General features: G+C 37.7%; 1 protein-coding gene across 1 annotated transcript in view; it reads right to left on the reverse strand.

The window, feature by feature from the left end:
- Nucleotides 1-25,644, reverse strand: part of ADCY8 (adenylate cyclase 8) — a 227,264-nt gene that overhangs the window by 64,109 nt on the left and 137,511 nt on the right. The window contains exon 9 of the mRNA XM_058564947.1: nucleotides 9,772-9,872. Within this exon, the coding sequence (XP_058420930.1) occupies nucleotides 9,772-9,872 (101 nt within the window). The remainder of the gene's footprint in view (nucleotides 1-9,771; nucleotides 9,873-25,644) is intronic.

Here is a 25,644-nt window from a genome sequence, read left to right on the forward strand (position 1 = left end):
AACTGTGATATATTACTTCAAGACCACAATCTGGCCCCTAGTTACGCTCATATATACTAGGTTGGACGTTCTTTCTAGAACTTTCCATATACGTATCTCCAATCCATGATACCATCTTCCATTTAGTTGTCATGTCTCCTTAGGGTCTTCTTGCTCTGAAAGTTTCTCAGGCTTCCTTTGTTTTAAATGACCTTGACAGTTTTGAGGAGTACTGGTCAGGTACTTTGTAGAATGTCCTTCACTTGGGATGTGTCTGATGATTTCCTCATGATTAGGTTATGGGTTTGGGGAGGAAGGCCACAGAGTTTATGTACCATTTTCATCACATCTGATCAACGTGACTTATCTCTATTGAGGTTAACCTTTATCAGCTGGCTGAGGTAGTGTCTGTCAGGTTTCTCCATATTTCCTCCCATCCATACTGTACTCTTTGGCAGGAAGTCACTTTCAGTATAGACACATTGAAGGAACAGGGAGTTAAGTTCCACCTCGCTGAGGATAGGGTACTTACATAAATTATTTGGAATTTTTCTGAATGGGAAATTTATCTATTCTTCACCATTTATTTATTCATTCAATCATTTATTTATATCAGTAAGAACCCATGGATGTTTATTTTATATTTTGAGTTATAACCCAATACTATTTAATTTATTTTCTTGCTCAAGTTGTTCCAGCTTTGGCTCTTGGGAGCTCTTTCAGTTAGCTCCTGTGGCCCTTTGACATACATCTATCATTGTGTGTGTGTGTGTGTGTGTGTGTGTGTGTGTGTGTGTGTGTTTTAATACTTCCTTATTTTCTGGCCCTATGTGCTGTTCCAGGCTCATCCTACATATTTCCTGCCTCAGTCTTAGAATCAGCCAGTTCTCCAAGGAGCCCTGGACCCTTTTATTGGATTTTGGTATTAGAAACCAAGATCAGGTTTGTGCTCACTGCTGGATGTGCTCATTACTTCTGAGGTGTCATTGCTTCTGGGCCTTCTCTGCTGACAGAGCAAGGAAATATGTGTGTGTGTTCAAATCTGTGCATATAAGCATATCTATAAATATTCCTATATCTAACTATCTGTATCTATATTAAGCTAAACAAGTTACTACTGATGTCTCCAATTCTGATCCATTACCATATGGACCACCCTAGCCTTCTCACCTTGCTTAACTTTAACCTTCACTTCAAACATGAGAAAACTGACTCCAACCATCTGCCATCCATGTACTTAATTGTTCAATTACAGTATACGTATATAGTGGTTTCAAGTTGTTAACACATACCTCCATGAGAAACACCTTTATCAACTAGAGGACAGTGCTCATGTGCAGTTCCTTTTGCCTTTAGTCCTACAGACTCCACTCATTACCAAAGCTACTTAAGAAACCACCTTTTCTCCCCATCCCCTTGAGTGGGATTGTTTTGCACTTTTAATACCGTTAGATTCTTTTATCACAGTCTGATTGCATCATGGGATCCCTTGAACTTCTAAATAATTTTTAAAAATTTGTATGCATTAGGATTCATTCTCTGTGCTGTAAAGTTCTGTGGATTTTGACAAATGCGTAGTGTCACGTATATACCATTACAGTATCATACTGAATAGTCTCACCACCTGAAAAAATCTCCTGGGCTTCATCTGTTCAATACTCTTCCTCCTAACTCCCTAGATCTCTGGCAGCTACTGAGCTGTTTATCATCTCTATAGTTGCATCCTTTTCAGAATGTCATATAAATGGAATTATGCAGCATTTAAGATTCATCCTTGTCTTTGCGTGACTTGATAGCTCATTCCTTTTTATAGCTGAATAGTACTTCATTGTATGAATGTGCCACCATTACTTTTTTTATCAATTCATCTATTTTGAAGGTCACCTTGGTTGTTTCCAGTTTTCAACGATTATCAATAAAGCTGCTATAAACATGCATGTGCAAGATTTCCTGTGGACATAAGTTTGAAAATTAGTTGGGTAACTTCCTAGGAGTGTGATTGCTGGATTGTATGCTAAGGCTATGTTTAGCTTTGTAAGAAACTACTGAACTGTGTATGAAAGTGGCTGAACTATTTTGCATTCCCACCAATAATGACTAGGAGTTTCGATTGCTCTGCATCCCCTCTAGCAAATGACACTGACGGTTTTTGTGTGTGTGTTTTTAAAGATGTTAGTCATTGTAATAGGTATGTAGTGGTATGTCATTGTTATTTCAATTTGCATTTCCCTGATGGATAATTATATTGAGTATCTTTTCATATGCTTATTTAACATCTGTATATCTTCTTTGATGAGTTGTCTATTCAGATCTTTTGCCCGTTTTTAAAGTTGGGTTTCTTTTCTTATTGAGTTTTAAGAGTTCTTTGTATATTTTGGATACAAGTCCTTTATTAGACATGTGTTTTAGGAACATTTTCTTCTAGTCTGTAGCTTGTGTTTTCATTCTCTTAACAATGTCTTTCACAGAGCAGAAATTTTGATTTTAATGAAGTCCAACTTAGTGTTTTCTTTCATGGATCCTAATGTTGGTATTATATCTAAAAACTCAAAACCAAACCCAAGATCACAAATTTCTCTTATGTTTTTCTTTTAGAAGTTTTGTAGTTTTACATTTAGGTATATGAACCATTTTGAGTTACTTTTGTGAAAGTTGTAAAATTTGTGTGTATGTTCTTCTTCTTCTTCTTTTTTTTTTTTTTGCATACGGACAACCAATTTTTCCAGCACAGTTAATTGAAAAGAATATCCTTTCTCCACTGAATTGCCTTTGCACCTTTGTCATAAATCAGTTGATTATATTTGTGTGGGTCTAATTCTGGGCTTGCTTCTCTGTTGAACGATATGTCTATTATTTCTTCAATATCACACTGCCTTGATTACTGTAGCTTTATAGTAAGTCTTAAATTTGGGTAGTGTGACTATTCTAGCATTGTTCTTCTTTTTTAGTATTTTATTGGTTATGCTATATCCTTTGTCTTCTCATATAAACTTTAGTATCAGTTTGTTGATATCTATGAAATAGCTTGTTGGGATTTTGATTGACACTGTATTGAATCCATAGATCAGGTTGGGAAAAACCGACACCTTAATAATATCGTCTTCCAATCCATGAACATAGAATGTCTCCCTGTTTATTTATATCTTTTTGATTTATTTCATCAATATTTTATAGTTTTCTGCATACAGATATTATATACATTTCATTAGATTTATACCTAAATATTTAATTTTTGGTGCTATTTTAAATAATATTGTTTCTTTTATTTCAAATGCCAATGTTTAATTGCTGATATAGAGGAAAGCAATTGACTTTTGTATATTGACCTTGTATTCTGTGAACTTGCTATACTTGTTCATTAGTTTAGGAGTTTTTTGGTGGATTCTTTGGGATTTTCTACATAGGATGTTGTGTTATTTGCAGATAAACATAGTTTTATTTCTTCATTTCCAATCTGTATACCTTTTATTTCTTTTTGTTGTCTTATTTCACTAGCTAAGATTTCCAATATGATATTAAATAGTAGTAGTGAGAGAGTACATTCTTGTCTGGTTTCTGATATTGGGGGAAAGTTTTTCACCATTAAGGATGATGTTAGCTACAGGTTCTCTGTAGATCGTATTTATAGAGTTAAGGAAGTTCCCTTCTATTCCTAGTTTTCTGAGAGTTTTTATTAAGTGGGCATTGGATTTTGTCAAATGCCTTTTCTGTGTCACTTGATATGATCATATAATTTTTCTTCTTTAGCTTGTTAATATGGTGAATTACATTGGTTTTAGAATGTTGAAAAAGCCTTGCTTACTTAGAATAAATAGAATAAATTCTATTTGGTCATGGTGTATAATTCTTTTTATACATTGTTGGATTTTATTTGGTAATATTTTCTCGAGGATTTTGGTGTCTATGTTTGTGAGAGATATTGGTCTGTAGTTTTCCTTTATTTCAATGTGTTTACTGGACTTTGGCATTAGGGTATCAGAATAGTGCTGACCTCACAAAATGAGTTAGGAACTGTTCCCTCTGCTTCTAATTTCTGGAAGAAGTTGTGGAGTATTATTTTTTCTTTAAATGTTTGGTACAATTCACCAGTGAAACCAACTAGGTCTGGTGCTTTGGTTTTTTGGGTAAGTTTTTAAATTATTGATTCCTTTTCTTTAATAGATATTGGGCTATTCAGGATAACTTTTTCTTCTTGTGTGGATTTAGATAGTTCATGTCTTTCAACAAATTGGTCCATTTCATCTCAGTTACCAAACCTGTGGGCATAGAGTTGTAAGTAACATTCTTTTAATGCCCATGAGATCAGTAGTGAAAACTTCTCTTTCATTTACGATATTCCTAATTTGCGTCTCTCTGTTTTTGGTTAGCTTGGCTAGAAGTTTATCAATTTTATTGATAGTTTCAGAGAACCAGCTTTCAGTTTTGTTGATTTTCTCTGTTATTTTCCCTTTGTCAATGTCATTGATTTTTGCCCTAATTTATATGATCTCTTGTCTTCCACTTGCTTTAGGTTTAAATTGCTCTTCCTTGTGTGGTTTCCCAAGGTAGAACTTAGATTATTGATTTTAGATCTGTTTTCTTTTCTAATATGTGCATTTATTACTGTAAATTTCCCTCTAAGCACTGCTGTTGCTGCATCCTACGAATCTTGATAAGTTGTGTTTTCATTTTCATTGAGTTCAAAATATTTTTAAATTTCTGTTGACGTTTCTTTTTTGACCTATGCATTATTTAGAACTGTGTTATTTAATCTCCAAGTATTTTAGGATTTTCCAGCTATATCTTTCTGTTATTGATTTCTAGTTTAATTCCACTATGGTCTGAGAACACACTTTGTATAATTTCTATTCTTTTAAATTTGTTAAAGTATGGTTTATGGCCCAGAATGTAGTTTATCTTGGTGAATGTCCCATGTGAGCTTGAGAAGAATGTATGCTATCCTTTGTTGGATGGAACAGTCTATAAAAGTTGATTAGATAACATTGATTGATAGTCCTATTCGGGCTATCTGTATCCTTAATGATTTCCTGCCTATTCCTGATCTATTAATTACTGACAGAGGAAAGTTGAAGTCCCCAATTATAATAGATTTGTCTATTTCTCCTTTCAGTTATACCAATTTTTTCCTCATGTATTTTGACACTCTCTTAGGTGGGTATGTATTCATATTGCTATGTCTTAAAGAATTGATCTTTTTATCATTTTGTAATATCCCTCTTTATCTCTGACAATTTTCCTTGTACTGAGCCTGCTTTGCCTGAGATTAATACAGCTACCCAGATTTCTTTTGATTAGTGTTAGCATGGTATATCTCTCGCCATCCCTTTACTTTTAACCTATTTGAGTTTTTATATTTAAAGTGAGTTTCTTGTAGACAACATGTAGTTGGGTCTGGTTTTTATCCATTCTGACAAGATTTTCTTTTAATTGGTGTATTTAGACCATTCATATGTAAAAGTGATTATTTTTATAGTTGGGTTACTATCTACCATCTTTGTAACTTTTGAAAATCCATTGCATTTACTCTTTGTTTGCCCCTTCTTTGCACATTCTCTGTATTTTTTTTTTTTTTTGTGAGAAAGATCAGCCCTGAGCTAACATCCATGCCAATCCTCCTCTTTTTGCTGAGGAAGACTGGCCCTGGGCTAACATCTGTGCCCATCTTCCTCCACTTTATATGGGATCCCGCCACAGCATGGCCACACAAGCAGTGCATCGGTGCACACCTGGGATCCGAACCCGCGCTGCCAGCAGTGGAGCGTGTGCACTTAACTGCTACACCACGGGGCCGACCTCCACATTCTCTGGTTTTAATTGAGCATTTTATATGATTTCCATTTCTTAGTATACCCATTTTATTCTATTTCTTAGAATATCAATTATATTTCTTAAAAAAAAATTTTAGTGTTTGCCCTAGAGTTTACAATATACGTTTTCAGTTAATCTAGGTCTACCTTCAAATTACATTATACCACCACATATGTAATGTAGGTGCCTTAAACCAAAGCATTCCCAATTCCTTCCTCACATCCCTTGTGACATTGCTATCATTCATTTCACTTATCCATCATTATAACTACCAAATATATTGCTAAAATTGTTGCTTTAAACAAGCAGCTATCTTTTAGATCAACTACTAATAAGAAAAAACATTTTATTTAACTTCATTTATTCCTTCTCTGATGCTCTTCCTTTCTCTATGTAGATCCAAGCTTCTGACCTATATCTTTTTCCTTCTGTTTGAAGAAGTATTTTTTCACATTTCTTGCAGAGAAGGTCAGCTGGAAATGCAGTTTTTGTTTGTCATAGAAAGTCTTTATTTCTCCTTCACTTTTGAAAGATATAGAGTGCTAGATTGGTGTGTTTTTCTTTCAACACTTTAAATATTTCTCTTACTTGCATGGTTTCTGACAGGAAGTATGCTGTAATTCTTATCTTTCTTCCTCTATAGGTAGGGTAGTGTCCCCCTCCCTCTGGCATCTTTGAAAATTTTCTCTTTGTTTTTGGTTTTCTTCATTCTGAATATGATATGCTTAAGTGTGCTATTTATTTATTTATTCATTTGTAATTATCCTGCTTGGTGTTCTCTGAGGTTCCTGGTTCTGTGGTTTGGTGACTGTTATTAATTGTGGAAAATTTTCAGCCAGTATTACGCCAAATATTTCTTCTTCTCAGTTCTCCTTTCATCTCCTTCCGGCATTCCAATTATGCATATGTTACACATTTTTAAATTGTCCCAGAAGTTTTAGATGCTTTGACCTGTTTTTTATTTTTATTTTTTAAATTTATTTTTCTGTTTGCATTTCCATTTGGGAAGCTTCTATTGACCTATATTCAAGCACACTGATTCTTCTTGTTGAGTCTATCAATGAGCCCACCGAAGGCATTCATTATTTCCGTTACAGTGTTTTTGATTGCTAGCATTTCCTCTGGATTCTTTCTTAGAGTTTCCATCTCTCTATTTATATTGCTCATCTCTTCCTGCATGGTGTCTACTTTTTTTGTTAGAACCATTCATATACTAAAAATAGTAATTTTAAATTCCCTTTCTGATCATTTCAAGATCTGTGTCACATCTGGGTCTGGTTCTGATGGTTGCTTTGTCTCTTCTTTCCTCTTGGCGTGGTTTGTAATTTTTTGTTGAAAACTGGTCATAGTGTGTCAGGTGAGAGAAACTGAGATGAACAGAGCTTCCTGTGAGGATTTATGTTTATCTGTAGGAGTTGGGCTATGTTTAGTGTTTGCTGCAGCTACATGTTCCAGGGGCTTCAAATTGCTCTGGCATCTTTGTTTTTGTCTCCCCTCCTGAATTGGGCTCCCTTAGGTACTCCTCAGAAAGAGTCTGTGTCTTGCCAACCCTTTCAGCCTTTCAGCAGATCTGTGTCCTGGATTCTTGGTCTGGTGGGCAGGTGTGGGGGAGGGGGCTCTGTCAATCGTTTTAATCTTCTTTTTGATTTTAAAAATATCCTTCCTTTCCACCTTCTATTTCTCTTCAGCCATTCGTTGTTGTGTTTATGTGCTCTATATTCCTTCTTGTTAAGTCTTCATTTCTGAAATGTGTCTTTTTAAGATTTTTATTTCCTTCCTGAGCTCTCTTGACAAATTTCTAAGTTTTCTGATTCTGATTTAGGTTATTTCACGTCTTGAACCACATTAAGTGCTTCAGTTCCTTTTGAAATAGTAGGTTAAAGTTTTGATGCATGTTGTAGGCATGTCTTTTTGGAGTGCTTTCATTGATTATAAGGATATTAATCTACTTTTTATTCTCTTTTTTCTTATAATAGCTTAGTATAGGATTGCCACCCATATATTTTATTGATAATTTTTGCATAAAATTAACTTTTCTGAACTTGTAGAAAGAGGTGTGGTTTAGGGTAGCTTATTTTTTGATTTCACAGAGCTCTTTCTTCAGTTGTTCTTACGTAGTATTCAAAAACATCATGGCTAGAATCCCTTTCCACTTTTACATAGACTCTCCCTTTTCTTCTTCTCTATAGTCCTTTTTGTGAGTAATTTTGATTCCATTCACACAATTCCTTCCAGGGCCCTATCCTGGGAGGGAGATATGGCTGGGCAGTTTTGAGAGTTCATAGTGCCTTGATAGTTCCAGTTCTTTGGGCCTTACTGTAGACTTTTACACTCATTTGATGTTGGATTGGGCAAACCCCCTCCCACTTTCAGTTGCTTTTCCAGTTTGGCACATGGCACTTTCCGGCGAGTATCTGTTGGCTGTACCGGGGTTCTTTTGTTCCCAGATGTGATAGATGCCTGCTTACTTCTTTCTGATTATTCCCATACAGATGCTGATATCACACCAGTTGTGGGGCTATTGAGAGATTGTCACTATTCACTTCCATTTTGGAATTTATGGGGCTACCACATCATCTGCTTTTGTTGTAAATATAGTCCATGAGGTTTTTGGTCTTGCTGTCTACTTGCTTAGATATGTAGGAATTGTGAGAGACTCAGAAATATGCCACTTCTGCCACCATCTTCCCAGAATCCTCTTTTTCCTTCTCCTAATAACCCTGCTAAACTAGAAAAGGTCAAGCCATTCCCTGAGTGTTAGTTAATTTGAATGTCTTTCCTTCACAGAATCATGGTATAACCTTCCTTGAATATCTTCAGGGCCTCTTTATCCCCCCAGGATCAATTTTAAATTCCTTTAGAATTTTAGTACTAGTTATTTCTGAGGCTTTATTGAGACAATCTGTGTAAAGGATTTAGCACTTTCCCGGCATATAATAAGTGCTCAGTAACTGGGAGCCGTTATTAATGTCCCTCTCCCACTGAATTATGTCTTAGAGGACGTAGACCTCCTCTTGCAAAATCAGACCATCCTCAGCATCTAGCATGTTGTTTTGCCTATATTAGACATTTAACGATTATTTGTGGGTGTTATTTTTAACCACATGAAAGGGGAAAATTCATGGTAAGTTTAGGGAGAAGGGAATTTATCTGACAAAAGAGGCAGGAGCTATCTTATAGTGCAGGAGAGAAGAGAAAGCATGGCCACTGGACTTATCCAGAACTAGGTTCTAATAATGGCTCTGGCACATATAACTTGTAAGATATAAGTCTGTATCTAATAGTGTTAAGAGCCCAGACTCTGGACTGACACTTCCAGGGTTTGAATCCAGGCTGTAACATTTTTCAATTATGAGATGTTTGGGCAATTTATTTCATTACTCTGAGCCTCAGTTCTTTCTTCTTTTTTTTTTTTTAATTTTTTGTTTATTGCAGTAACATTGGTTTATGACATTGTAAAAATTTCTTCTTTAAATTGGGATAATAACATTGCCTACCTCATAGGGTTGCCATGAGGATTTCATGAGTTACTGTGTGTAAAGATTTGCAACAGTGACTGGTCACATGGAGGTATTTGCAATATTATTAAAGTGTGAATTTTGCTGACCCCGGAAGCTATGAAGCTGTATCTATGAACAACAAAGAGGTAATTAACAAAGGGACAAGTAAATGGTGATGGTGGCTTTTCTACTTACTTTCTGCATTCACGGGTGCAATGTCAAATAAGAGGGAGGCCTATCTTGATTTTGGCTGTTGTTTTTATTAAGATTGGGAAAAAGACTCTTGCCTTAGAGGAATGAGATGATTATGCAGAGTAAGACAACCCAGAATAGACGCTGATATTATCAAACATTTTGGTATGGATCCTAGATCCCATTACTTTAAATTCTGATCCCTTGGAAAGGTCAGCTGGCTGGCTCCAAGTGAGAGACCCTCAGCTTACAGAGACATTTCACCCGATTAACTCAGTCCTTTCATATTTACCTTGATGAAGGAAGTAAACTTTGTATTGCCGTGATAAATAGAAGAACGATAAACGCACAGACCAAGTTTGACTTAAATACTTCATCTCTCATTTGAGAATACTGTAATTAAAAAAAAAAAAGAGAATGAGTTACTTTGTAGCAGAGTTTGGCTTTCAGAAGAGTTAAGTTTTACCAATGTTTAAAGTTGGGGGGAAACAGCAAGAAATAACAAGGCATTTAAATATTTAAAAAAAATTGAAAGAAATCCATATCTTAATAAACTCTTCACGGAGAATTATCTCCATCCCACCCACCAACCTCCCATGAGAGCCCAGGAGTAAATATAATTCCCTTCATAGTAAAAGAGAATGAGGGAGGGACTTTGCATGGGCTTATCCAGTTCTTCTCCTCCCTCTGAATTAACATCATTTTAACAAAACAGAAGAGCACACAGCCATATATGTAGCAAATCAAATTCACGTTGACTTTCTTCATGAGTAAACTTAAGTCATTTAAGGATCTTGCTCTATTTCTTGTTAGGTTTGGTGACACAGGGAAATGTTTTACCAGAGAGTCTTTCAGCCTCTTTTTTCATAAAAACTATTAAAAAATCAATTCATAGAATCGTAGAATAGAAAGCAGCCTAAGAGATCTCCAGCAAGTGCAGACTTTTCCTTTCACACAAGAGAAATCAAGACTAATTGACCAATATGATCGATGCCCTTCTGTTAGCTGCTCGAGGTGGCCCTGGGGAATGGCGGTAACTTTATTTTGATTATCCGGAGTACTCAGTAATTTCATTGTCCGGCTTTAAAAGATTCTGGAAGGTCAGCACTGAATGTGTACTTGTCTTAGGCCTGCGTAGTTTCCTGAACCTCTTGGAGTCACTAAACTGAGGAATAATCCAATTGCTTCAGAAGGAGGAAATGATTTTTAAAACTGAAAAAGACCTTAAAATTAGGTTAAACCAAGCCCCTGATTTTACCTAAATTCCAGAGAGGTCTAGTAACTTGCAGTAGATCTCAGTGCATGCAGATCAATTTTAGAGGGAGAACAGAAAGCTAAGCCTGGCTTCGGAACTTTGTAATCCCTGATTTGAATTTCATAGAGTTACTTTTTAAAGGAAGCCCATAAATAGAGCTCTCACAAGCTCTCAGGCTCTATGTCCCCAATACCAAGACCTTCTGGTTTTGGTCAGGTCAATGAAATAATAAACTTAGTGCAACTTGCTGTTGGTATGGTAGTCACAATCAACAGTCACATGATTTTTATTCTCTAGTCTACTTCTCGGTGTGGTCTGGGTTTTAGACTGAATTTACTGCTCGGTGTCATGGCTAAGATTTGGGGAAAGACAATGATCTTTAGCTGGTGAGCTCCATGGGGGAAGCACAATGTTGTTCAGAGACTGCACATTCATTGCTGTTGCAGGGCAATGCTTTTTCCACTCCACAGTATTGAGGACTCTGTCCATGTGCTGACAACCTGCTTGGTATCTGGAGGGGAACTGGGAACATGTCCCTGAAGAATCACTATAAGCTCTCTTCATTCCTGATAAAACTACAGAAAATCCATGTTACTAACAGTTACAAAGAGTGCTGCCTAAGAACAGGGCACAATCATAGAGACATACACATTCCAGTTTGAAAATAAATGAGTTAGCCACAAAGCTGTTAATTTAAAGAAAGATGAAAATCTGAATTCCTTCTAAAAACCAGTTGCACAAGATCTATTCTTTGTTGGCTAACTGATTAATTTCACACCAGCTTCGGTCAATGAAGAAATCAAAGGAGAAATCAACAAGTACCTGGAGACAAATGAAAATGAAAATACGACATGCCAGAATTCATGGGATACACTCAAAAATGGTCCTAAGAGGGAAGTTTACAGCAATATAGGCCTACCTCAACAAACAATAAAAATCTCAAATAAACAATCTAACAGTGTACCCTGGAACCGGAAAAAGAAGGACAAACAAAGCCCAAAATCAGTAGGAGGGAAATAATAAAAATCAGAGCAGACATAAATGAAATAGAGACTAAAAAAACAAAAGAAAAAAATCAATGAAACCAAGAGCTGGTTCTCTGATAAGATAACCAAAATTGACAAGCCTTTAGCTAGACTCACCAAGAAAAAAGAGAGGAGGCTCCAATAAATGAAATCAGAAACGAAAGAGGAGAAATTACAATGGACACCTCAGAAATACAAAAGATTATAACAGAATACTATGAAAAGCTATATGCCAACAAATTGGATAATCTAGAAGAAATGGATAAATTCTTAGAATCATACAACCTTCCAAAACTGAATCAAGAAGAAATAGAGAATTTGAATAGACCATCACCAGTAAGGAGATCGAAACAGTAATCAAAAACCTTCCAAAAATTAAACGCCCAGGACCAGATGGCTTCCCTGATGAATTCTACCAAACACTCAAAGAAGACTAATACCTATCCTTCTTAAATGCTTCCAAAAAATTGAAGAGGAGGGGCAGCTTCCTAACTCATTCTATGAAGCCAACATTACCCCGATACCGAAACCAGACAAGGACAACACAAATAAAGAAAATTACAGGCCCATATCACCAGTGAACATCGATGCAAAAACCCTCAAGAAAATACTAGCAAATTGAACACAATAATACATTAAAAAGATCATACACCATGATCAAGTGGGATTTATTCCAGGGATGCAGGGATGGTTCAACATCTGCAAATCAATCAACGTGATACACCACATTAACAAAATGAAGAATAAAAATCACAAGATCATCTCAATAGATACAGAGAAAGAATTTGATAATATACAGCATCCATTTATGAGAGCAACTCTGAATAAAATCAGCATCCATTTATGAGAACAACTCTGAATAAAATGAGTATAGAAGGAAAGTATTTCAACATAATAAAGACCATATATGACAAACCCACAGCTAATATCATCCTCAATGGTGAAAAACTGCAAGCTATCCCTCTAAGAACAGGAATTGGACAAGGATGCCCACATTCTCCAATCTTATTTAACATAGTATCATAAGTCCTAGCCACAGCAATCAGGCAAGAACAAGAAGTAAAAGGGATCCAAATTGGAAAGGAAGAAGTGAAGCTGTCACTATTTGCAGAAGACGTGATTTTATATATAGAAAACCCTAAAGAATCCACCAAAAAACTTTTAGAAATAATAAATGAATACAGTAAAGTTGCAGGATACAAAATCAACATACGGAAATCAGTTGCATTTCTATACACTAACAATGAAGTAGCAGAAAGAGAAATTAAGAAAACAATCCCATTTACAATTGCAACAAAAAGAATAAAATATGTAGGAATAAACTTAACAAAAGAGGTGAAAGAGCTGTACACTGAAAACTGTAAAACACTGTTGAAAGAAACTGAAGACACAAAGAAATGGAAAGATATTCTGTGCTCCTGGATTGGAAGAATTAACATAGTTAAGATGTCCATACTTCCCAAAGCAATCTATAGATTCAATGCAACCCCTATCAAAGTTCCAACAACATTTTTCACAGAAATAGAACAAAGAATCCTAAAATTTATGTGGAACAACAAAAGACCCTGAGTAGCCAAAGGAATCCTGAGAAAAAAGAACAAAGCTGGAGGTATCACACTCCCTGATTTCAAAATATACTACAAAGCTATAGTAACCAAAACAGCATAGTATTGGCACAAAAACAGACACACGGATCAATGGAACAGAATTGAGAGCCCAGAAATAAACTCACACATCTACGGACAGCTAATTTTTGACAAGGGAGCCGAGAACATACACTGGAGAAAGGAAAGTGTCTTTGATAAATGGTGTTGGGAAAACTGGACAACCACATGCAAAAAAATGAAAGTTGACCATTATCTTACACTATAAACAAAAATTTACTCGAAATGGATTAAAGACTTGAATGTAAGACCTGAAACCATGCAACTTCTAGAAGGCAGTACACTCTTCGACATCAGTCTTAGCAACATATTTTCAAGTACCATGTCTGACCGGGCAAGGGAAACAATAGAAAAAATAAACAAATAGGACTACATCAAACTAAAAAGCTTCTGCACAGCAAAGGAAACCATCAACAAAATGAAAAGACAATCTAACAATTGGGAGAAAACATTCGCAAACCGTATATCTGACAAGGTATTAATATCCAAAATATGTAAAGAACTCAAACATCTTAACGACAAAAAACTAACAGCCCAATTGAAAACTGGGCAAAAGACCTGAACAGTCATTTCTCCAAAGAAGATATACAGATGGCCTACAGGAAGACACAAATCAAAACTACAATGAGATATCACCTCACTCCCGTCAGAATGGCTATAATTAACAAGACAGGAAACAACATGTGTTGGAGAGGATACGGAGAGAAGAGAACTCTCATATACTGCTGGTGGGAGTGCAAACTGGTCCAGCCACTATGGAAAACGGTATGGAGATTCCTCAAAAAATTAAGAATAGAGCTACCATACGATCCAGCTATTCCACCACTGGGTGTTTATCCAAAGAACATGAAAACACACACGCATAAAGATACATGCACCCCTGTGTTCACTGCAGCATTATTCACAACAGCCAAGACTTGGAAGCAACGTAAATGTCCATCAAGGGACGAATGGATAAAGAAGATGTGGTATATATACACAATGGAACACTGCTCAGCCATAAGAAACGATGAAATCCAGCCATATGTGACAACATGGATGGACATTGAGGGTATTATGCTAAGCAAAATAAGTCAGAGGGAGAAGGTCAAATACTGTATGATCTCACTCATTAAGTAGCAGATAATAACAACAACAAACAAACACATAGATACAGAGATTAGATTGGTGATTACCAGAGGGGAAGGGGGGAGGAGGAGGGCGAAAGGGATGATTAGGCACATGTGTGTGGTGAGGGACTGTAATTAGTCTTTGGGTGGTAAACATGATGGAATGTATGTAGAAATAGAAGTATAATGATGTACACTTGAAATTTATATAATGTTATAAACCTATGTTACTGCAATAAAATAAAAAAAACACAGCTTGGTTATATAGATTGGATAATGAGATTTTTAAAACAACACTAATAAATCTTAGCATACTTAATTCCTCTCTTCCTCCTTTTCTTCAACTTCATCATTATCATCCTCCTCTTCCTCCTCATCAACTCATCATCAGCATCAGCATCATAGCATCTTGGAGTTATAGTGGACCATTGCCCTCAGGAATCCTTTCCATAACATCCCACTGTCTACTGAAATGCCTGCTGATTATCACCAGACGACCTTCTCTGCTTTGTTGGAGGAAGTGGGTTTCTTTTCTCTGAACTGGAGCAGGGCATCCTAAGTTTTTAAACACCCTTAACTTGAACACTTCGAGTGCCTGAGAGCTCACTCCTTTGCAAAGGGTTCCTTTGCATTTGGGGCCCATTCTCACTGGGAAAAGGTCCTTTTCTAAAGATCCCAAGCCTAAGTCTCTGACTCCTTTCCTGAATGTTTCTTACTGACAACTTTAAAAATGTCACATAATCAGCATTTGTCCAGAGTAAAGTTGCATATGGTTTTAGGTTTTCTTCGAACGGCAAGCTGGGTGGAGACAAAGTAAGAAGACTTAGTTTTCTTCCAGATCTTTCACTCTGTCAGTGCTTCACTGTGAGCAAAGCCAATTTCTTTGAACTTCACTTTTCTTATCTGTCAAATGGGGGAATTCATACAATTCATAGGTTTTACAATGCTATTCTATTTTATTCATGCTAAAATTTAATAATAAATTCTATTGTTTTCATGTTTGAACTCCAGTGCCCAGCACAGTCAGATAAAAGAAGATCCTTATAATATTTGTGAAGTTGATGTCAATCCAATATAAAACAGTGGGCTTCAGAATGGAGTGCGTTGTTACTTTGGAAATGCAAAGGAGAACAGAACTGTGGAAAGAAAATTCCTAACTGGCTCAGGATGATAGGGTGCTGAGATTGAGTGGTGATTCATTTCACTTCCTCTTGACTTATGAGGGTCTGAACACTCTGGTTCACAGCTATATTAAGGTACACGTCTGCTCCCTCCTGCCATAGTTGGAGGCTCCTTATCTTGCCTCTATTCTGTCCTCACTTGGCCCCACTTATCCTTTTCTATCTTAGTGGTGAGCATGGACTTATCTAGAGCTAGACTACCTGGATTTGAATCTCAGCTCCAACACTTACTGGCATGTAACCTTGGACAAATTTACTAAGCTTTCTACGCCACGGTTCTCTCATCCAGACAGCGGGGATGACCACAGGAACTATCTCATAAGAGTTGCTGGGAGGATGAAATGAGTTAGTATATGCAAAGTGCTTAGAGCAGTGCTTAGAGCACTTGGCAACCTTATGTGTTTTCTATAATCAATGAATTATACTTATTTTATTGCTATACGTGTTACGTTTTTGAAGCCTGCTTTTCAATCACAGCATTGCTTTCTAGAAGGTTGTCTTCAATTCCTCTGTACAAAATTGTACCTTGTGCTCAGTAGGGACCCTGAAAGTGTTGCTGACAAACTGGCCCATCATGTTAGAAAGGATTCTTTTCAAGGGAATTGTAATCTCGTATGTGGCCTTTTGTCTTAAGAAAAGACCCTGTCCTTATTCCTTCCCTTGCTTCCTAAAAGATCCTCCACCAGTGTGTGGAATTCTCCACTTCTCCAGGGACCTTTAAGAAAGGTGCCCTTGGAAATGACCACTGGGCCCTTATAATTCACTGAGTCCTTGGTCTGCAAGAGAACTTGGCAATCACATATATGTTTTTTTCAGACGAGGAACTTGAGAATCAGATATCGAAAAGAGCTTGTCAAGGTCAGTTAGGTGGTTGGCGGCTAAGTTCAGACAATAAGTCACATCTCTTGGCTCCCAGTGGAGTGTTCGCTCCACTAGACCACTGTCTGTGAGCAGGAAATGCCTGAGGGCAGTACCCGAGCCAACCGTAAATGGGATTAACACCAATTCAAAGGGCATGTCCCTGGGAACAAATTACAAATGCTTCCTTTGAGAGCTTAGACTAGAATTTGGATTATTATTATTTTTTGATCTCTAGGGCTTTGGTTGATTTAGAAAACGGTCAAGATCTAGTGCAACAGATTTGAATAATAAAGACTAATGCTTAATGCAAGGTAGGCACTGTGGTACCTGCTTTACCTGGGTGATCTTAGCTAATTATCAAAACAATACTTTGAGGAAAATTCTATTTATCATATCCCTACTTTGCAGATAATGAAATTAGGACTAGAATATTCCAGTAACTCAACCAGGACTTCACACATTGTAAGTAGGGAATCCAGAGTTTGACCCCAGAGTGCAAGGTCTCATTGGCTGCACTAACTGCTGCTAACTTGCTACTTTCAAGGTAAGGTCACCTTCTTCATAGGGTGCACAATAGTGTGTCTTGGTGTATTTCAGTGATGTGGTTTATGATACAAAGAAAGCGAATGTGTTAGAAAGTTGAGTCTATGTAAATCTTGGTTAGAATGAAAGTGAAGCACGGTCTGGGCAAAGGATGGACCTTAGAAACACCCTATGAGTTAGTTTAATAAACTGGCACTGCTGCATTTTCATGATTGATGAATGGATCCTCAACACAAAGCAATGTGAAGTAAAGAACCCTCTTCCTAAGGCCTGGATGAGTAAACCAATAACAGGGAAGAAAATAAAAGATACAGTAGATTTTACTTAAACGCAACAGAATAAGAGGGACCACAATCTTTAAATACTTAAAAAGTTGTTTTAAAAATGAAAATTTCCTACTTGACTTGATAAAGTTGAGTATCAAGTTGAGACCTGGGCGTCCCTTCCAAGGAAGAGGGTAGGAAGAATTTGTGTTCCATTTTGTTCATGTCTGGGATGTTGGCCTTGCGTTTTCTTGAAAGGCATCTTAGAAATGAAATCAGAGCCATGAGGATCTATTGGGTTCCTAGATCTGTCACAAGGAAGCCTGGAACCCAAGTTTGATTACACGAGGAAAAGCCCATTCTAGATTCTTCATCCACAGAGGTGTGACCAGGGAAGCTAGCTTGCAGAGATGGACAGAGCTTCTAATCTTCTATGTTTCTGTGCCTGAGACAGGCCTGGAAAATCTTTGTCAGTGTGTGGCAGGGAAATCCCCCTGTTCCTCTAGATTCTCCACTTTGACAATGAGCTACAAGGTACTAACTAAATTCTTACAACTCTACAAGATGTAAAGGATGCTTCTAACCAAAGCAATGATCTAGTTAATAGTCCAAACTACAACCATACTCTGTCTTTTTAGCCAAGTGTGTATGTGAAATTACAAAATTTTATAGGTGGAGTGGATTGCATTTGTCGCCTTGGTCCAACCCTTACTAATGACGATTTCACTCAGTAAAATCTCTCAGAAATGAGCCATTAACTCCTGCCTGGATATTTCTAGTGATGGGGAAAATCAACCCCTCACTTGGGAGCCCATTCCATCTTTGGATAAATCTAATTTTAAGAAAGATAATTTTCTAGCACATCTCTCATTAGTATAAATTAATATGTTTGTTAAATTAAAGAAGAATCTCAATCAGGAAAATCTGCTCATTTTGCGTGAGTGAATGAAGAAATTTAACTTCTGTTCTATTGTTAAATCTATGCATTATGTAGCATGACAATGGCTAGAGCATCCTTAAATTAGATCATGAGGGTAAAAGGCATAATTGCAATAGAAGAGCGAGGGAGTAATTTTCAATAATTTCATATTTTGAAATAGACTATCTTCCCTATCTTGGTGTCTAGTGTCTAACCAAATCACTATCAGGAGCAATTCTGTGAGTGACAGGTGTGTCTCAGGAATCTCTCACTGGCAGACTTCTTCCCAAGGAACCTGACCTTTGAACAAAGGTGGATTTCCTCATCTTTAGTAAACTCACAAGGAATCATGCTAACACATATCTAAGATGGACAGCTTCAGAAAAGTGAGGCTGGGAGGATACCACCCCAGAGATGACAGAAAACCCTTAATGATAATACTTTATCGTTAATGGTTTATGATAATGATAACGTGTTATGGTCTTCCTTGATCGGGGGTTGACTGACGTGTGAGAATTCCAAGTACAACTATACAAAGCTTCCAACCCACTGTTCTTCCAGCTCACCCTCCCCTGAATTTCCCATCCTTGGGAGGAAAGACTCTTCCTTTCTTCACTGGTCCAGTCCCCCAAGCCCTGGTGAGGCCAAGGGAGTGATAACTATTCATGTGTTTCTTGCCTAGAAGCCCCTGGTTGTAGATGATGATAACATCCACACCTGAAGCATTAGGATCGCTTCAAGGACTGGGCTGATGAACTTTGGTTTGAAATCATCATAATTCTATCATTCTACACTACACTATTATTGGTGAAATTGGTACTTCTGACTCTGAAAATGCTGGCTTTTGGGAATGGAGCCAGCTAATTGGTCTGATAAAAAGATACAAGAGAAATGGCCCTGGATATCATTTGACTACCTAGAGGGTGGTAGAAATAGTAGTAATTTTGTAAGATAATATCAAGAATATAAAGGAATCTCACAAAGCAACTGTTTGAATAACGGGTGGCTTTTTTCCCTAAGTCTCTTTGAAATCTGTCCTTTCTACCTGAAGAAGGTGGCCTAAGCGCTCTTACTGTTTTGGGCCTTAATAGAACAGTAAAAACTCAAGAGTGACCTGAACCTGCAACAGAATAATTCCTCTAAAAATAATTTAAAAAATAAGATCACGAAAATGCATCAGGAAATGTCTGATTCAGAAACATGAGAGAGAACACCCAAGACCATTTGGTTCATGTTTCACGTTCCTACCTTGCTCCATCTAAATAAGAAACGGAGCAGTTGAACAAATTCTGAATGTCTCCAAGAAAAAAAAAAGCATTTTTTCTCGTTACCTAATTCCATAGTCTAACATCTTAATCCATCAGAAAATTCATTTGTTGCCTAGCCTTCTTTGCTTTGCTAAAATTCCTCTTTCATTATCTTATTCCATTCATTATAACTCCAATCAGAGTTGATAGGAAGAAGAAAGAAACGTTTCAAAGTTTGTGATGCATTTTCCCTGAAATATCTCTTAAGCCTCCACTTAACTTTGATTTTCTTCCTAAAGGATAGAGAAAACTCAGAGAAATTCTGAACACAGATAAGAGCCAATTGTACTCAGCCAAAGGCTTATTGAAGGGTTCCCTTGTGTGACAAATCCTTGTTTTTATGTGGCTGCTGATGGGAAAAAAGTAACATTAAATGAATGTTTTGAAAATATTCAGCACAGAATTTCCTTCATAGCTAGCACTATCTATGGTAGTTATTGTTATTATTATATTAAAAATGGGCAACCTCTGATCTCTGACATGTGTGTGAAAACTAGAGCTCACCCACAGATTCGTTTAATATGCCTTTGGTCTTTCCAGGAGGTTGTCTCTTGTTTCACCAGCTCTCTCAACCCATCTAGTCACACAACTAACTCCTTGACTGTTTAAACCAACCAGGCTTCTTTTGGGAAACAGCTCAGGGGCAATTCAAGAGCTCAGCATTCCCATTCCTCCTGCCCCAAGAGAGAAGGTATCTTATGTGTTTGCTGATTCACTTATCTGATTTTCACATGTGCATGGATAGCTAGGGTGATGGTGTTGCCCTTGTTTTAGTCTATCTTTATCAAGGGTAGATTGCTTGTTTGTGTGTGTGTGTGTGTGTACATGTACGTGTGTGTATACCTATCCATGTGTGTGTGTGTGTGGGGGGTGAATAGAGGATGAAGGAAATTTTCATGGTTTTAATTTTGCTTTTTTTTTTTTGCCTCCAAGGTATTTGTCACCTGCATAGCTCTATAGTTCCTTCCACACACGCCACCAGCCCCACCCTCAACACATTCCAAACTGTATAGAAAGCAGGCATTATGAAAAAGATAGGATTTTGCGAGATGCGGTAGAAATAGAAATAGTCTGAGTTTTGGAAAAAGAGCGAGTTAGATTTGAATTCCAGCTCTGCTGCTTTCTTCATGTGTAAACCTTGGGAAAGTCATTCAAACTCTCCAAGCCTCCCTCATGTGTTGAATAGTAGGACAAATATCTACATGAAAGGATGGTTGTAAAAATTAAATTGAATGAGGTAACCAACATAAAATGTTCATTATAGGGCCTGCTTTGGCAGTAAGTGATCGACAGATGTCAGTTTCCTTGTCACACTGCTGCCTCGGCTGCAATTAATTGCAGCCCCCAAAGCACTTAGTATTATCTGCATTTCATCTGCACAACAACCGTGTGGGGTGGCCATTACCACGCCTGTCTTTAGGATGGGAAGTTCAGTGACTTGCCCAGGATCACAAGCTGGAGTGTAGGCCCCCAGGGAGTGGAGGCCATGTCTTTTTGTCTTCCTACAGTGCCTCAGTATAAGACTGGAGAAGGTACACAAACAGAGCAGAGCAAGTGCTCTGAGCTGGCCCAGATGGACTTCCTGGGAAGTTTCACAAGAAGCGTGGAGAGAAGGACAATTCTTGCAGGGGCATGAAGAGACACATGCGTGAAATGATATCAAATTTGCTGGCTGGCTTGCTCTCACAGGAGGAAAGACACAGCCTTGAGGGATGATCAAACACCAAACGCCCTTAAAGAGAGAGCCAATCTTTCTCATCTTACTTGGAAGAAGGTGATAATAGAGAATTTGGAATAATCAAGTCCTTTAGAGAAGAGACAACTGAATGACTCTTATGTATTGAAACATATCCCAGGGGGCCAAGGTGGCCAATGCTTGTGCTACAATGACCTGGGGGCACTGATGGGAAGGCCTCCTCCAAGGGGCTATAGGTGTGTACTTGGTTTACACACTTTTATATACTCAGGTAATTATGTATTTTTGAAGGTTGTGACCCTGGTACCCTGGGATACGAGACACATTAAGATTGCCTCCTCCCACCACTGTTAATGAAGTGGTGTCTTTACAGAAGCTCTAGAAGTGTGAGACTTATTTTAAGTGTGGGTGTAGCCTCACCCAGATTTGGATTGGCATAGGATCAATCAGAAAGAAAGGGAAAAGAATAACTATTGCATTTACTCAAACATCTATTATATGAGTATTGCGTCATGTGATTTTTCACAAGAACCCAATGAGGGGCAGGTGCTGTGATCATCACCATCTCAGTGAGATCAAACACCAGTAACTGGCAGAAATTGGGTTCAAGTCACATCTACTCAGTAATCAAGTCTACGTTCTTTCCTCTGTCTTTTAACAAACACCGAACTCTGATAGATATATGAGGCTTTTGCATGTGTGCCAGTGTCATCTGAGTGACAGACAGCTATCAACTGCCAGTATCCGCTAATGATCAGGAGACTAATCAACTGTCCTTTTCACCAACTTCTATTTCCGAAGAGAGACTTTAACCTGGGTCCCCAGAGCTGCGCTCCTGGGACCATTGGGAGCCTTATGGAGACATCCCCTCTAGGCCTGTCTGAGGCCACAGTGGCGTCGAGTGTGGACCTGGGACCTTCTGATGTGACCTGATCTCTGAAGATGTGAGGTAAGTGACTAACCCGAGTCCTAATGTGCAGCTAAGGACAGAGAAAAGTGGCCAACAACGCAGGACAACAGAATCCCAGAAGAGCGTTTCTCAAAATGTGGGTCTCCCTGCACTATCAGCATCTTGGGGGCAGAGTGATGGGCAGGTACCTGTATTTTTAACAAGATCCTCAAGTTTGAGAACTATTAGCCTAGGACAAAGAGGCTTTTTATTGCGTAAATGTATCACAATGACAAAAGGAGGCCTCTTCTCAAAGAAAAAAGTTTCAGAATTTAGCAGAAAGATATTGGCATGGAAAGAAGAAAGGAAATCTAATCAACATTGATATGGTTTGATTTTAATACTTACCCCACTAAAATGCCTATATCAAAAGTATAAATTTCCAATATTTTGATGTGTATATTAAACATATCCTAATTTTTATTCACGATGAGGAAGTTGCTTTATTCTGAGATGGTGACACTGTTTTCAGAACACTAAGCCTAATAAAGTCACTTAAAATAAGTGTTCCTATGTTATTAAGGTCTCTTAAGGCACTAAAGGTTTTGGGTTGGTGTCTCTGGCCTGGAAACATCCATAAGTAATCGTAATTAACTGCCTCCCCCATCCTAAGCTTCATTCAGAGACTTGTCCTAGAAGAGAAAGGATCAGAGGCTGAGACATATCTCCTTCTTGTAAGTGTTCTGGGGTTAAACTCTTCACTATATAAAGAATACTCACAAATCAATAAGACAGAGGTGAGCGCCACAATAAATGACAGCAATTAAGACAAATGTACAGACTGCACAATTACGACAAATGTGCAAATCACAAAAGGAGAAATTAAATACCAAAACATAAAACTATACAAAAAGACATTCAACCTCAACAATTTTAAAAAATTAAAATAACAAGAAGATGCTGCTTGTTTTTATCAAGTTGGTAATTTTTAAAAAGTATAGGCAATTTCAGAATGCACATCAAGTATCTTTACAAGTGCATTCTCTTATAACCATTTTTAGGATCTTTTCCTGAGGAAATAATTAAGCATGGACGTATGATTTAACTATGACATTGGTCATGGCAATGCAGTTTATAATTTATAATAGTGAAAAACTGAGAAAAAAAGTAAAAAATGATTTAAACATGCAATGGAATAGTATGCAGTTACAAAAATTATTTTGTAACTGAATATTTAATAATGTGGGAAAAGGCTCAAGCAAAGAATATTTAACATTATGTTACAAAGCACGATGCACAAAATGGTCCCATTTTAATAAAAGGCTGCCCAGATAAGTATATAGAATTGCATGCATGAAAGACTAGCACAATAGATGCCAAAATGTTAGCAATGGTTATCCTGGATTGTAAGGTCATAGGAGACGTCATTTTCTTCTTTTTGCTTTATATGCTCAGTATAAACTTCCATTAGTGAAAGTGCATTCATTTTTTTAAATAAGAATAAAGTTATGTACAAGAAAAGAAAAAAACATCCAATATGATCGACAGTATTTGACAAACATGTCCTGTTTTTTACATCTCTTTACCATAGTTCTAATTTTTGTTTGCCCCTGAGATCTGTAAGCTCCCTTAGGAAATATTTAGCTTGAGACTAAAGGTCAGAAAATTTTTCTGTGAAATTAGGGAGGAACTGGAGGGGACCTTTGATGACTGGATTATCCCCCGGCCCCCATCCAGGGGTCTGCTCAGAAAGTCCTTATGGGGTTGCTGGGAAGTAAAGATGCTGAGAACCACCAATTCTAATCTGGCTGAGTCCCAAGCCATGGGTCACATGACTTGTCATCCACACTGGTGATTTTTGAGAGTGAAAGGAAGTGCTACTAATAATTACATTGAGAAAATAGATGTAAGCCAGGACTGTCTCATGCCAACCAGGACATATGGTCACTATGGTTATAGGGAACTGACAGACTCATGGCATCAACTGCTGAAAAATATTAGGAGCTGACCAAATCTTTCATTTCACAGATGAGGGAACCAAGGAACAGAGAAGGGAAAATGTGCTGCCCAAACTTGGCTAACCCATATGAATCATGAGTGCACTCTTCTGAAGCTTGACTCAAAAGATTCCTCTGTGTGTGTGTGTGTGTGTGTGTGTGTGTGTGACCCACCATGAAATCGCATGGTAGAACGCTATTGTTTTCTCTCCTGAAACTCCACTGCTATGAGTCGGATCAAAACTGACCTATGTCTTTTGGCCCTTAGAGTTCTAAATCAATATCCTGAGACCAGCCACAGAGGGCGAAGCAGTCTCCTCCAGTATTCTCCTTAACCTGAATCTTTGTTCACTCAGCCAGTATTTATGAAACACCAGGAAGTATACAGAAGTCCTGTTTAACATAACACTGTTAGTAGATACACCAATTTTTATAAGCGAATGTGACCAGGAAGTGTCTGAATTGAATGACATTCCAAAGGAGCTTTTGTATTCTTTAATTCACTAATAAAGGTGGAGAGGCGGACGGGTTCCCTTATTCAGATATGTTTATATTGTTCGAACAGAATGAAGTGCTTTCTTCCCTGCCAAATTTCCAAGGGTAAAATCATTGTTCCCAGTTCCATCTTTCCTTTCAGAAAACATGCTTTTATGGTCCAAACTTGCTCCCAAGAAGCAAAGTAGGGCAGTGGGAAGAGAAAAGGCTCTGGAGTCACAAATACTGTATATATTTCAACAGTTCTAGGATGCACAATTTCCTCCCCACCTTTTAACATTTCTTTCATCAGTTTCATCAGAAGGCGGCATACTCTGAGTGAAGTCTTATTAAACACTTGAGTCCTTCCAAGGAGGTTGCGATAGCTTCTGCTGGTCACCAGGGGGCAATATTGACCCGGGACCACTTTAAATTCTCTGCCCAGCTCTTTTTTTTCATAAGACCACATTCAAAGTGTGAACTCAGGCGGCAGATCTATGCGGATTCCATTTTGTAGTTTAACTTCTTGGGGGGCTCTTTTTTCCCTCTAACCAATACCAGAGTATAGGCCTGTGGGTTTCCTCACTCTCCCTGTCTGCTGAGTGGGTTTTTCCTGTTTATTCTTACCCTGAGGGTGTAAGCCCAGCTTACTGGGAGGGAGTGTTTCCTCTTAGACTCCTCATGTCGGGTGATTTTCCTTAGTGCTGCATCGAAAATGGAGCATCTCACAATGGATGGTACTTTAGAGTCAATGAAATACGGCAGCTGGATTTTGAGATCTATGACCTCTACTTAACCTCTAGGAGGCTCAGTTTTCTCTTTTGTAAGTGGGATAGTAATGTTTCTCTGATAATGCAATAAACAGGTATACAGCAAACAGGCAGAGTGGGTACACTCTGATACTATTCTCTAATTCTGGAATCCTATGGATTGGAAGGCCCTGTTTTTATTTTGGTAAGGCTCTAGGACGCTTTCCTACTTA

The sequence above is a fragment of the Diceros bicornis genome, chromosome 21 (genome assembly GCF_020826845.1).
Source record: "Diceros bicornis minor isolate mBicDic1 chromosome 21, mDicBic1.mat.cur, whole genome shotgun sequence".
Taxonomy (NCBI): Eukaryota; Metazoa; Chordata; class Mammalia; order Perissodactyla; family Rhinocerotidae; genus Diceros; species Diceros bicornis.